We start from the raw sequence: 15095 nt of genomic DNA, 5'->3' as shown, positions 1-15095 counted from the left end.
GCATAAATATTGGAAAGGAAGAAGTAATACTATTGTTTTTTCTAAAAGACATTAAATGTTTGTAGAAAACCCTAAAGAAACTATTTGAAAACTATAAGAAATAATAAGCAAATTTGGCAAGGGTTCAGGCATAAGGTGAATAAGAAAACTCAAGTATATTTCTAGATATGAGGGGTTGGTGTTCTCTTTCTCAAAGGGCCAGACGGTAAATATTTCAGGCTTGCAGGCCACACAGTCTCTGTTGCAAAATTCTACCTTTGTAGTGGAAAAGCAACCATAGACAATATGTAAGTAAATGGGCCTGGCTATGTTCCAATGAAACCTCATTCACAAAAGCTAGTGCCTGGCACGTGGGCCATGGTTCATCAATCCATGATGTGTGTGTGTATATATAATTATGCAACTAACAACTCAAGTGCAAAATTTAAGAAACAACTTTATTTATAATAACTAAAAGATAAAATATGCAGGAATAAATTTATTAAGAGATGTGTAAGATCTGCACACCGAAAACTACAAAGCATAGCAAAGGAAAATTTTAAAAGACCTGAACAAAAGAGGAGCTAAGCCACAGACATGGCTATCAAGATGACAATTCTCTCCAAATTGATTTATATTCTTAAAGTAATCTCAACCAAAACCCTAAAAGACTTATTGTAAAGCTATGGTAATAAGATAGTGTGGTATTGGCATAGCAATAGACTTATAAATCAATGGAACAGGCTACAGAGTCCAAAAAATAGATGTATAACTTACACAGTCAACTGATTTTCGACAAAACTGCCATGGAAAGTCAGAGGAAAATGAAGTCTTTATACCAAACGGTGCTAAAATATCTGCATGAAAACAGCTAAACCTAATAACCCCTACCTTACATCAATCACAAAAATTAACTAAACATGGATCACAGACTTACATAAAAGAGCTAAAATTACTAGGCTTCTGGCCAAAAACATAGAAGAAAAACTTTGTACTATTGGATTTAGCAGAGATATCTTAAATAAGGCATAAAAAGCACATACTATGAAAGAAAAAATTAATAAAATTGAGCTCTTCAAGATTAAAAACTTTTGATTTTGAGAGACCAGTCAAGAAAATAAAAAGGCAAACCACAAACCTGGAGAAAATTTTGCAAAACGTATATCTGAATAATGGGCTTGTCTCAGAATATTTAAAGAATTCTTATACGTCCATAATAAGACAACCCAAATTTTTAAAAATGGACAAAAGATTTGAATAGATACTTCACAAAAGAAGATATACAGATGGCAAATAAACACATGAAAAGATTCTCAATGTCACTGACTATCAGAGAAGTACAAATTAAATCTATTATAATAAAAGGCCTTACATGATCAGTACTCTGTTACCTCTCTAAACTCATCTCATCCTGCTTTGCCCCTTATCACTCCATTAGAGCCACATCCATCTATTTTCTTTCTCTTGAACATGCCAAGTATCTTCCACCTCAGGGCCTTTGCACTTGCTAATCCTCTGTCTGGAATGCTCTACTCCTAGATAGCTCCCTTATTTACTTTTTTTAGGTCACTCACTGCTCAAATGTCAACTGGAAAGTGAGAGCTTCCCTCACCGCCATATTTAAAAAAAATTCCTTCTCTGTGCCCCTTCTCCAAACACTCCCATTCTTTGCTCTACTATTTATTTATTGTAAAAATGTCACCATCTAAGATATATTTGTTTGAATGATAATCTGACTGCAATCATTCTACACTGCAAGCTCTATGAAACAGGAACTTTGGCTCTTTTTTTGGGGTGTGGGTAGACTTTGGTTCTTTTGTTCACTATTATTCACTCTTGTGTCTTGTAACACTGCCTGGTACATAGTAAGTGTTTATTAAATACTTGTTGAATAAAGAAACTTGCACTATGGATAAGCCATTTGGGATCACCACTCCATCTCTATCTACATATATTTGTAAACTCCATGTGTTTTCAAATGTAAAAAGCTGTTACTATAAAACTGGAAGAGAGTGCTGACCAACTTTGTATTACAGAATTTTCCATTTGTGAATTACTCGTACTAATGAGCATCAAAAATTAAAATAAAGTCACCCCACTAAAAGCACTTTGAAGTGCTTCTCATTCTTTTCATTAGTTCCGTTTTGCCTGTTTGTGAAAGATGCTCTCACATCACTTATCTGCTAAGGATAAGGAGAACTCACAGTTCATTTTAATATCATGTATATGCACTTAATAAACTGATTAACTTACCTGCAATGAAAAATAGATAATCAATGATAATAGCACATACAAACAGGTAAGTAACTATTGAAATATTTTCCTACTAGTTTCTATGCATTTTTATGATGAAATACAGACTAACAAATAAAGAACATGTTTCTACCTTCCTTTTAATTTGGCATATCTTTGAAGAAAGTGAATATTTGAAAATTTCTTCATCAAACCCTTGCAACCCTCTATTGTTACATGTGATAATTATTTAGTATGTAATTCATGTGTGTAAAATATTTATCTCAGTAGTACCTTCCTTTCACTAAGAAAAATAATTTGAATTTCTTTTAACTAAACATCAGCTATGATTCTTGAATTTCAAAGTTCTGTATTTCTTTTCTCATATGAAAATAAGCATGACAAAATAATCTTTCTGAATCCAAAGATAGTAAGTCCATCATAGCATGAAATAAAGTATCATGGGTCTGCCTTTGTTGTTTGCCATCCACCTTTCGATTCATGTATCTATCATTTACCTATTGGTAAACAAACTCATTAATGGTCATACTGTATATATGATTTATTGAAATACTCTACGCGTTACTTTAGCATTTATTGAGACACAAATTTTCATATGGATTTCTCAGCTCTGTGCACATACTCTGAGAAATAACTGATAGTCTATCAATGTCAAAATTCGAGAGAATGCAGTGACATTTAAAAAATGGATAGGAAACCGAAGAAACTCTACAAAGATGGAAATGAAAAAAATCTAGTAAGCTAGGAGGCAAGGGGCCTAATTGCTCTGCACAGTAACTATATTTCTGTAATAATTCTTGTCTCACTATTGGTGGAAAAGGGAGAAGTGACATTTCCCACAATCTGGAATGAATAAAATTCATGATCTGCCCCCAGTTTATGCAATTAACTTCCAATACATTTGCACATGGGGAATGCAAAACCAACCACTTTTCACCTGCAGTCCTTTCTACTTTGGCATTTCTGATAGCACTCCCAAGAACCCTCCACTAATTTAGAGTGTGTTTAAGTTAGCATCCACATAAAACTCTCTGATACTCAATCATTATTCTCTTCAGGGCCTATTAGTCTTACTTGAGTTTGTCACATATAGACTGCTAGACTAACATTTTCTTTCTTATTACAAACCCTATTTTCACCTTTTTCAGTTAGCATAACCACCTGGTGACCTGGAGAATTGATACGGAACTTTTGTTTAATCTTCATCCTAATTAGGTAAAGCAGCTAAGCAACCGGAAACCTCTGCCTACCTTCCTTTGGAGGCTCCAAACAAAGGCACTCCAGGCCATTCCTAGTTTAGGAAGGAGGAATTCGATCTGAGATTCAAATGTGGTCTGACTCCGTAGGTCCCAGCACTGCTTCTTAGCTTCTGAGTTGGCCTGTGTTCATATCTTTAAATAACATTAAAGAAGGCTTTGGCACAGCTGTAACAAGCCAGGTCTTCCTAATCTGATGTTTTCTTACATCCAAAATAGTGAAGGCCTCTTCACTGGTACTCCATTCCACGTAAGGGCATTTGAAGCATTCCACAAATAGTTCAAATTGCATGCAATTAAGGGACAACATCATGTATTTCAAATCATCTCCCAAAGGCTTAAGATTTGCCTCATAAGCAAGAATGTGTGTTAATTTGAATTAATCACTCACCTTCATTGCACAAAATGTTAGAACTAAATTTCTTTTCCTTTCCCCTCTTCCCCAAATTATTGCCTCCTCAAATATAAAAATGGAATCTTCTATATTTTCATGGCAAGTAGAAACTACTGTAAAATGCCTATTTTGCATTACCTTTATCCAAGTTTCTTTACCAAGGTAGCACTGCTATTTAGGTAAATAACTGTTGAAGTCCAAAACAGACTTTCTGGGTTCTGGGAGAAACATAGGAGCAGCTCTTACTTTATCATTGGTTGATGAGCATGTTTATTAAGAAAGATGACTATCAGAAAGGTCCCTTTGGATCTCTGTTCTAAGGTGAGAAACTATTATAAAATAACCTTAAACAGTAACTAATTACTCTAACAGAAAACCAGTATTAATACTTATATTCATACAGTCCTCATTTTAAAGACTTCTTTATAATTTATCACAATAAAAATGAAAGGAGGCTTTTTGGGAGCCAGAGTATGTATAGCTCGTTGTGAAAATTAGGCCTTTACATTAACAAGCCAAATGCCAGGATTCGTTTAATTTTTCCACACACTGAGTCTACTTCAAAATTATCATTTTCTTCTTTCTTATCACATACTCCTTGCTGAAAGAGCCTATTTACTTTTCTTTTCTTTCCTTCATCTTTCTTGGTTTCTGATTCCCTCGAAGAACATCACAGAGTAACCACAAAACCTGAAGGCTGGGACACCTGGGTGGCTCCGTCAGTTAAGCGTCTGCCTTCTGCCTGGGTCATGATCCCAGAGTCCTGGGATAGAGTCCAGCATCAGGGCTCCCTGTTCAGCGGGGAGCCTGCTTCGCCCTCTGCCTGCTCTGCCTGTCGCTCCCTCTGCTTGTGCTCTCTCTCTCTCTGATAAATAAATAAATAAATAAATAATAAATAAATAAATAAAGTCTTAAAAAAAACAAAAACAAAAACCTGAAGATATCCCTCAGTTAACACTTGTTTGAGATAGCTCAATTGTTCTTGCCTACCTGCATTATCAATAGATTTGCAGATTATTCCAGGTGTAGAGGCCAGATTAATTTGCAAGAAAATTCTGCCATGCCTTTGACCAGGGAAAAATACTGTATACCTTGCAGATCAATATGCATATACTTGATTGATATGTACCAGTCTACTCATTTGGACATAAAAACACCTCCTATTTACGTGAGAAACCGCCAGTACTTTCCCATGCTTGGGAAGATTTCTGAGACACCCAAATTATGAGGTTTCTTTACAGCTGTCAGGTGGAATATCTGAAACAGAAACATATTTAATAGTAAGAATAAAAAAATGTTTTTGAGTACTTATAACTGATTCCCTGACATCCTGACTGTTGAATGGTCAGCTCTTGACGCTAGGATCCAGAGAAAACCATGCTTCCTGATGTTACGGATGCCTAGTCTAAGACCTCTCAGCCTCAAACAAGTACGTGCCTGCCTAACCTGATGCCATAACTGCCCTCTGGGACTCAAAAGCAGTGGTTTTCACATTGTTGTGTGTATTGGAATCACATGCAGTGATTCATAGAATGCAGATTTCCAGGCAGTCCGGGGAATATGCAATTTTTTTTTTTTTTATTTGAGAGAGAGAATGAGAGACAGCACGAGAGGGAAGAGTATCAGAGGGAGAAGCAGACTCCCTGCTGAGCAGGGAGCCCGACGCAGGACTCGATCCCGGGACTCCAGGATCATGACCTGAGCCGAAGGCAGGTGCTTAACCAACTGAGCCACCCAGGCGCCCGGGAATATGCAATTTTTAATAAAATATTTCAGGGGATTCTGATGCAGGTGGCCTTTCAGAGCATGCTCAAAGAGCATGCTCATTTGCACTTGAATATGCAAATGCTTTCCAGCAAGCTGCAGGAGGGATAACTCAGATTCACAAAAGGAGAAACACTAAGATAAAACTACCTCAGTTCAGGAATCCCAGATCAGAGGAATATTCAGGCCTTTATTTCAAAAGTACGCCTCACAAATATCTATTCAAGGAAAATTGGTGGTATAAATGGACATTCTGAAGGGACCTCTGCCTAAGTAAATTATTTGTGAATTCTTAGGAAGGTCAGAGAGCCTAGAGCAAATTCTTATGAAATCTCAGGCTTAGGTTTCAAAATTCTTAGAAAAATAAAAGAATCACAGTTGGTGTTAAATATGACCAGACAGTACTAACTACAGTGTGAATTATAAAAATTATTTTTAACGTGTGAGATACTAAAGAACATAAATATATATATATTTATTCAAACAACTTTGTACTTGCATTTGGACATTTAGACTATTTAATCTTTAAAAAGAATGGCAAATCCATGTAACCTACAAATATCACCCATACTTTTGTAACTGAAGAGTGCAAGCTCCTTGCCATGAAAATGGAGCAAACCTACAGAATGATGTCAAAATATCTCTTTCCCATCTTCTACTCAACACTGTCAGACATTAGGCACTAACATGAAAACATTTTTACCTACAGAGGTGAAACGTAAATTTGGCAGTGGAAGGTTACAAATTTGCCTTTAAGGCAGTACTTCAGTTTCCAAGAAAGTTTGCCTCCTCAAGAGCCATAGGCATTCCCCCTAATTCTTCAGGAGGACTGTACTTCTCAGAAGTACCTCAGATGGTAGCTCCCCCCAAGTCCTTATCCTAAGGATAACATCCGTGACTCCAACCTCAACTGATTTCTAAAATAAAGTGCAACAGAATGTGTTACCTTACTTTAACCTTGAGCAAACCAGGGTATGCTTGCAGGAACAGTCTAGCTTGAAAATTCAGGAATATACTTCAGGCTTTTACTGGATTATCATAGGAAGAAAGCTGAAGACACTGAGCTCATTATAGTAAAATGTCCTGAAAATGCTCTCAAAGTATTTTTAACATTTATTGGTGGCAAAGTGTTGCATAAACTAAGACTAATTTAGAGGTTTTTGGGATATGAATTTTAAAATAATTGCATGCAGAAAGGTGTAAAATGAGAGGGTTCTAAGGTGATTTTTTGTATATCTCAAGAGAAGCATTAGCTGATGATGACAAATAGATAATTAGAATCCACAGCCTCAGAGAGGTGAAGAATGTTGTGATTTTGCAGGGATGGCCATGAAGCCCCTAAATGGACTCACTCTGAGTCACTCCTCATAGCGTGGAAATATCTGCACTGGTTAGAAAGGCTGAGAGAATAACTACAAGCTAATTTTAATAGCTTTTGGTCAATGGCAGAAGACTGGAAGCATAGAACCAACAATAAATCTTATTTTGCAATAAATAATTTTATCACTTTCAGGATTGCATAAATATTTAATTATAATCCTCTTGCGCACACATTCTGGTGGCTTAACAGAAGATAAATAAGAATATAATCATACACGGATACTTCTCCCAAATGAGCCTAATACAACAACTAAAGAATCATCCTTCTCTCCTTGCTCAGTGAGTACAATACAAAATATACTTTAATCAGTATTCTACTATTATTAATAACTCTCATGATTCCATTATAAACCACAAGGAAGCAAGAAAAATGTTGATGCTGAGATTTTACAGTACTTTAAATAAGGGAAAAGGTAGGGATTGAATAAAGAATTCCAAAACGAAACATCCTTCATAAAATGAGAATTTATAAAGCAGAAGACAGTATCAGAAGGACCCAGGATCCTTAACCAGGTTTTGCATAGCAGTGTTCAGCAGAAGTGAAGTAGTCCTGTTATCTCTGGAACGCAGTGGGAAATCAAGACAAAAAGTCCAGCCTGCTACCTATTTCTTGCAAAGTATGTCTAAGTCATTCCTTCTCAATTTCATCTATGAAAGGCCCAGCACATTACCTTTAAACAACTAGCCATCAAAGTATGAAAAGCTGCTCTTCATCTAGTCTGATCAGGATGGAATTGCTTTTCAGGCACATCATGTTATTTTCTGCATTGACTGAAGAAAGATCAACACATGTTTTGCAAGAGTAACTTTAAACAAGGTACAGGAGAGCAATCAAGAAGACATAGAAGAACTTTTTTTAAGATTTTATTTAAATTCAAGTTAGTTAACATATATTGTATTATTAGTTTCAGGGGTAGAGTTTAGTGATTCATCAGTTGCATATACCACCCAGTGCTCATTACAAGTGCCCTCCTTAATGCCCATTATCCAGTTACCCATCCTTTGCCCACCTCCCCTCCAGCAACCCTCAGTTTGTTCCCTAGAGTTAAGAGTTTCCTATGGTTTTCCTCCCTCTCTGCTTTTATCCTATTTTATTTTTCCTTCCCTTCCCCTATGTTCATCTGTTCTGTTTAAGTTCCACATAGAGGTGAAATCATATGGTATTTGTCTTTTTCTGCTTGATTTATTTCACTTAGCGTAATACCCTATAGTTCCATCCACATCATTGCAAATGGCAAGATTTCATTCTTTTTGATGGCTGAGTAATATTCCTGTGTGTGTGTGTGTGTGTGTGTGTGTGTGTGTGTGTGTGTGTACCACACATAGAAGAACTACTAATAAAACCATAATGGAAGAAGTTCCACAAGGATCAGATTACTACCACTCAGTTTGTAAACACTGTTAAGGTTATCTTAACAATGTTGTTACTAGACCTGAAAGCAGGGCTCAGAAATAGAAACAACATGTAAGAGTAGATTTTGGATGTTCTCATAATTTGCTTCTTCATGAGCCATTATATTTTCACTGGTTCATAAACTGAATTTCCAGTTTTCCTAATGTATCTTAGATTTATAAACTCTGAAACAAGTAGATAAAAATGTATGCATTAATTTTTTTAACTCACATATGCATCAGACACATATTAAGCACTACCCATGACTGCTCACCAATACTTAGAGCACTTCTAGTTGTGACATTCATAATCTCCAGATACAGGCCCTTATATTTGTTGTTAATATAACACTAATATTTTAAATGAAATAACTGCTATTTTATTCCTTAACAAAGTTTTTAAACTAAATTATAATAATGTGCCCTTGTTAAGGCTTTTTAAGTGATTGGATCCTTAATTGAATAGCCTATAACAGAAATTTTTAAAATATGTAATGCAGGCCAAAAAAAAAGTTAGGATATTAATAATGCAACAAATTGGCATGTGTTCTCCATAACTGAATGTTCCAGGAAAATGGTCACTAAATAAATAAATCAGTGCAGTAACTGCCCAGAGCAAAGATGATGATGATGATGATGGTAACTTATCTCTGAATTTTTTTGAATATGAATAAATTTTCCAAATAATTTTCATGTATTTTGAATATTTTCTTAAAAAAAAGATCTTATTTATTTTATTTGAGAGAAACAGAGCGAGCAAGAGAGAGTACAAGTGGGAGGGGCAGAAGGAGAGGGAGAAGCAGGCTTCCTGCAGAGCAGGGAGCCCGACGCAGGACTCGATCCCAGGACCCTAAGATCATGACCTGAGCCGAAGGCAGATGCTTAACCAACTGAGCCACCCAGGCACCCCTTGAATATTCAAACAAAATACTACACAAGTCCATGATCCAATGATACACCTTTTTATAGCTTAAAATTTTACTCAGAGCATATTAATAGTTTTAAATATTCAAATCCAGTGGTTATTATACTTCCTGTTGCAAATCTTCTAAATTTTCAGTTTCTCTCACATATTTTAAGTTAACAAATGCCTTCAGTAAGAGTTCTACCTTCTCTAGCTGCTAATTCCACTCTTCCTCAATCCCTGCTTTACTCAAGTTGTAGCACGAGTCGTGACTATCATAACAGCTCTCCCACAGATGTCCATCCTCTAGCTTACACTCTTCCTACTCTCATTCTCCTACTTTTAAACGTTTAATGGATTTTCATAGTAAACTCAATCTTCTAATATTGTTTCCCATATGATGTCCTCCATAATCCTCCTAAGCTTCATTAATTCTTTATGTCCCAATGCTTTCATAATATTTTATTCATAGCCCTTCTATACTGAATATAATTACCTACTTGTATCATCCCTGCTAGACTGTGAATTCATTGAAGACAAGGAATATATCTTGTTCATTTTATGTCACCCAATCTAATAATGCTTTATCAAAACAAAAACCAAAACCAAACATGAACATCCATCAACAACAAAAATGTAGGCATTTTCATCACTAATTTCAAAGTTCGAGTCATAACACAATGACATTTGCAAACGATTGATTCCTTATACACAAGCAATGAAAATCATAATACATATGTGCAGAAGCAGTGCCATTTCCTATATGTAGAAGCACATACCATAAAAAATGAGGAAATAATATAACGTTACCAGAATTCATGTACATAAAATCATAAAGCTTGACTTAGGGACCTGAATAAATGGGGAGAAGTAGCATGTCTTAATATTGAAAGCTTATATTTGAAAAGGTGTTAATTCTTTAAAAATTAATTTATAAATACAATGCATATCGATTCATAACTACAGCAGGAATTTTAAATGGGCTTTGTCAAACTGATTCTAAAATATGTATTGAAGAGAAAAGACGTAAGATTTTGAACAAGAACAAGAGAAAACTTTTTCAACTACAACATACTATAAAGCTAAATAAACTAATTAGAAAAATATGACAGGAACTCAGAAAAGAACAAAGAACCAATTAAACAGAGTCAAATCAATTCCCTAACATATGACCACTTGCATTAAGATAAACATATCATTTCAAATGTATGAATAAGGAACTCCTTTTAAGTAAGATGGAAATAATTGTTTAAAAATGTATTAATGTGAGGGGTTCCTGGTGGCTCAGTCAGTTAAGAATCTGATGCTTGATTTCGGCTCAAGTCATAATCTCAGGGTCATGAAATTGAGCCCCGTGTCAGGCTCTGTGCTCAGTGAGGGTGTCTGCTTGAGATTCTCTCTCCCTTTACCCTTCCCTCCTCCTCTCTCTCTCTCTAAAATAAATAATTAAATCTTTTAAAAAAAATGTATTATTGTGAAAGAAAATTAGACCCCCTACTCCATTCTATACAAAAAAATTAATTAGAGGAGGAAGGGCTGAGTAGATAGATGTAAAAACAAAATAACGTTTTAAAAAATGCAATATTTTCAAAATCTTCAGATAGAGAAGTGCTTCTAAGTGAGACAGAATCAGAGAACTAGGAAGTTATAAAAGGGATGACTAGACATATAAATTAAACACCTTTGAATGATGTAATACATCACAAAGTAAAAAAAAAAATGACATAGTGTTAAGAGAAAAATACTGTAAAAATGTATGCTACAAAAATAATTAATATCCTAATATATCCAAAATATATAGGAAAATATAGTAGGAAAAATATCTTGCCCTTTTTCTGTTAGGTTTTTAATCCTTTTTTTTAATCAGGTAATAATTCACAGAAGAAAAAATACAAATAGCAAATGTGTATGAAAAGATGAGCAAACTAACTAGCACTGTCAAACTAACTAGCAACTTGTCAAAACTCTCAAATTGTCAAAAACTTAAAAAATGCATACGATTCATCATCATGGAGGGGACTAAACCCTCTCATACATGGTTGATGGAGGGCTAAAATGGTAAAGCTTTTGGAATACAATTTGTATTATTTATGAAAAAATTTATACCTTGTGAACCCAAAATTCCACTTGCAGGTATCTATCCTATAAAAATACTTGTATGCACAACAAAAGGCCACTCAAGGATCTCATGGCAGTCTTGATTATAACAGTAAAAAATTAGAAACAATGGAATAAAGCTCCCCAGACTAATTTGTAGAAATGAGTCTGAGAACAGAATGCATTTCTGTGCATGAAAAGAAAAAAATCAAACTCTATGGAAATGTAGAGGAAAAATGGCTGGATTGATACACACCAAATATTGATAATTTTATCTGTGAGGAGGATAAATATGATGGGAAGGTATGGAGGAGAGTAAAAGAAATTTTTCACATTGTATTGCTCTTTTGTTTTAATCTTGTACAATTAGAATGCATTCATGTGGGTTTTACGTATTTAAAAAACAACTATAAAAAGAGTACCCAAGAATATGTTTACTTAATTGCACAAAAAATAATAGGCATGAAAGTTTATAGTTTGAATAATTAATAATTAATTACCAATTCATGCAACAAATAAATACTGACACAGTCTTGTGCTTAAGATTAAGTGAGGCAGTAGTAATACAAAGATGAGACAAAGCCCTATCTTCAATGTTACCCAAAACCCATCAGGGGCTCAGAAAGGGATTGAACTACAAAGTGACAACTGCTACAATACAGATTCATGGGATGTTACCTTATTCTAACCGGAGAAGACAGATTTCAGGCACGGGAGTGAAAGTGAAATTTTTTTTTTTTTTTTTTTTTTAGTAATAATAATATTCCCAACAGGTAAGAGGGAATGGGAGTGGGAAGGAATTTCACATAATGGGCAAAGTCACTCTGACTTGAGGTCATGGGCTCTGCTGTGCCAGTGTTTGCTGTTGAATCTCACCTCTGCCCCTCACTTAAAAGCTGTGCAACCTTTAGCTAAATGACTTAACCCCCCTTAACCTCTAGAGTAACCACATCCATTCCAAGGGTTTACTGAGAAAATTGCACAAGGCCATTCATAAAAGCCTCAGTATAGTACCTGGAACATATGTTTTAATAAATATTTGCTTTTTTTCCTACTTGCTATCTTTAAAGAAGCCAAGAAGAGCATGCTATGCTCTGAAACTGAAAGAAGGTTGATACAGCCTGGTAGGCAAACTATGAAACATTTACCAGGAACAGGGACCTATGATAACCTTCAACTCCAAGTGCGGGGCATTTGCCTTTATAAATCTGATTTTGTATTTATTCACTTGCATACTAATAGGATAATTATCTCATTATCAGTAAAACAAATTTTCATATATATTCAATGAGATTTGCATATTTTCCTGGTGAATTTGTATAAATGATAATGAAATTATTTACTTCAAATATTTAAGGCTTCCAAAACTGGAATTGAAAGCAATGTTCTGTCTTAGTCAACAAGGAATTTAATTTTTGAAAAAAAAAAATTCATCCACCATTATTAAATAAAATATTCCATTAAAAAATAATTGAATGCAGATGAGTCAAAGATCCCCTCCTTTCAATTTTCATATGCCCTCCAACTTTTGTACATTTACTACTTATATGCTTTCTCACCATCATTTCAAATCCAAAAGAATTCACATGAATATATATATATATCAGCAGTAATAGTAATTTAATTAATTAAAATAATTAATTTAATTATTATAATTAAAGAACCAGGCAATATAGAAAGACTGATGGGATTTGAAATGGTCGCTCATGTGAATACATATAATGAAAGAGTTAACATCATTGGGCTCTGTAGCCAGACTATCTGGACAAAGCTCTGGTCCTATCAATTACTAGCTGTGTGACTTTAAGCATGATACTTGACCTCTCTGAGCCTCAGTTCCCTTACCTATAAAATGGGAATAATAATAATACATATCTACATAGTTCATAAGGTTGTGAGAATTAAACAAATTGCTATATGTACAACAGTTAGAACAGTGTCTGGACCCTTATGAGTGTTTAAGTAGCTGGTTGTATGAGGTCTCTTCTAGTTCTCAAACCTTTCCTTGTGGTGCTCTCAACATAATTCTCTCTTTTTCCTGCTTCTCTTTCAATGCAATGTTACATTAAGTACACCGTCTTACTGGCTTTCTGACCTTTTTAAACTTCTATGTCAAAGTAATCTTCATGTCATACTGAATACTCAGAGTCTTCATATCTTACTGTAGAGTCAAAACTACATCTTACTCATTACCTCCATACATTGCTATCTTGGTGGACCTTCCTCTAGCACTATTATTTCTAAATTTTTGCCCAATAACATTGGATTATTAAAATTAAAACTGCACTTGGATGTGAAACAATTCAAAATACTAAAAGGACTGAGTTTATTTTACTGTTTAATCTCAACATTGAGTAAATAGCTTGGGTTTATAATCAACACTATTTTAAAGAAATAACTGTTTAGTGACTATTCAAATAACTCATTTTCACATTATAAATCTAATGATGAAAATAATGTAAATATTACTATAACAAGTACAACTAAAGTCTTCTGCTCTAAGACTGATATACATTTTGTCCAGAACAGCTTTACTCCGTGGAATATTTATTTCTGTCTTGCAGCACAACCTTCTCATAATGAATCGCATTCAAAAAACATTAAAAAAAGATATACGAGTATATGTTAGGGAAAAAATTGCTGTTGCTTGAAGGTATTTACCATCAAAAATTAAATATGGCACAATGGTCATTTTGTAGAGTTCATTAATGAAATTGGGAAGGGATTATTAATCTCCAGTGTTAAATTGAACTTACAGTGAAAACTGATCAAGCTTCTCCTGACTCAGAAATACCCTATGGCTACTATTGATCAAGAGTTTGGGACACTGATTATAATTCATATCCAAAAACAAAAAAACATGAAATAGAAATTGTTCTTAAAAGGTTTCTTATTCAAAACATACAGTATTTAGCTTAATAGAGGAAGCCTTACGGACATCAGTTTTCTTGTGAAGATCCACTGGAAAACATACCTGGCCAGGCTGAAGGCATCGTCAATCAAAGCCGCTCTATTACTGACAGAGAGAACCTATGAGATCAACCAGGAAAAAAAAAAAAAGGGAATCAGGATTAAAATGGCAGGTGTTCACCTATCGAAACAGATCTTTGATGAGTAAATCCAGTTTACCTCATGGTTCCTGATTAACTGATCAATTAATAATCTCCAATTCCTTAAATCATAGTTGACTCTAAAATAGCCAGTTTGATTGATATTCCCCAGCAACCAGCTTCCTTTGTCCCAAGTTATTCTGTGGTGCTCTGAAAACAACATTTTTTGGAGTAAAACAGATTTTAAATTTATGGGTTAAAATGAGATGAAGTATATTTTCTAAATATTAGATATTATAGTACCAATAATTAAAAGAGAACACCATCATAAATACCTAATTGAAATCTACTCTTTAATCAATTCATCACCGTATCTAGAATTCACTAGAAAACCTTTAGTCGGTTACCTATTATTACCTCAATTAATTGTTTTCTTATAATTAACATTTTTTGTTCTTGATAAAACCCCATTGCCTATACACAATGTCCTTCTCAAGATAAATGTCACCAAGAAATCTCCTGTATTTATGTGCTTCTAGTTAGATTGTATTTAAATATGGGGCTAGAACAGAAGAAAAGGTTTTAGGTGCACATTCTACTTATTTTATTCAGTTAAGAAAGTGATT

At 34.5% G+C, this 15095-nt stretch overlaps 1 protein-coding gene across 1 annotated transcript in view; it reads right to left on the bottom strand.

The window, feature by feature from the left end:
• The window catches only part of TRHDE (thyrotropin releasing hormone degrading enzyme), a 367225-nt gene that overhangs the window by 62651 nt on the left and 289479 nt on the right, over window positions 1-15095 (bottom strand). Inside the window, exons 11-12 of the mRNA XM_078076295.1 lie at window positions 14549-14679; window positions 14394-14449 (exon numbers count right to left, since the gene is read on the bottom strand). Of these exons, the coding sequence (XP_077932421.1) occupies window positions 14394-14449; window positions 14549-14679 (187 nt within the window). The remainder of the gene's footprint in view (window positions 1-14393; window positions 14450-14548; window positions 14680-15095) is intronic.

Source organism: Halichoerus grypus, chromosome 6 (genome assembly GCF_964656455.1).
Source record: "Halichoerus grypus chromosome 6, mHalGry1.hap1.1, whole genome shotgun sequence".
Taxonomy (NCBI): Eukaryota; Metazoa; Chordata; class Mammalia; order Carnivora; family Phocidae; genus Halichoerus; species Halichoerus grypus.
This window is presented reverse-complemented; position numbering and strand designations above follow the sequence as displayed.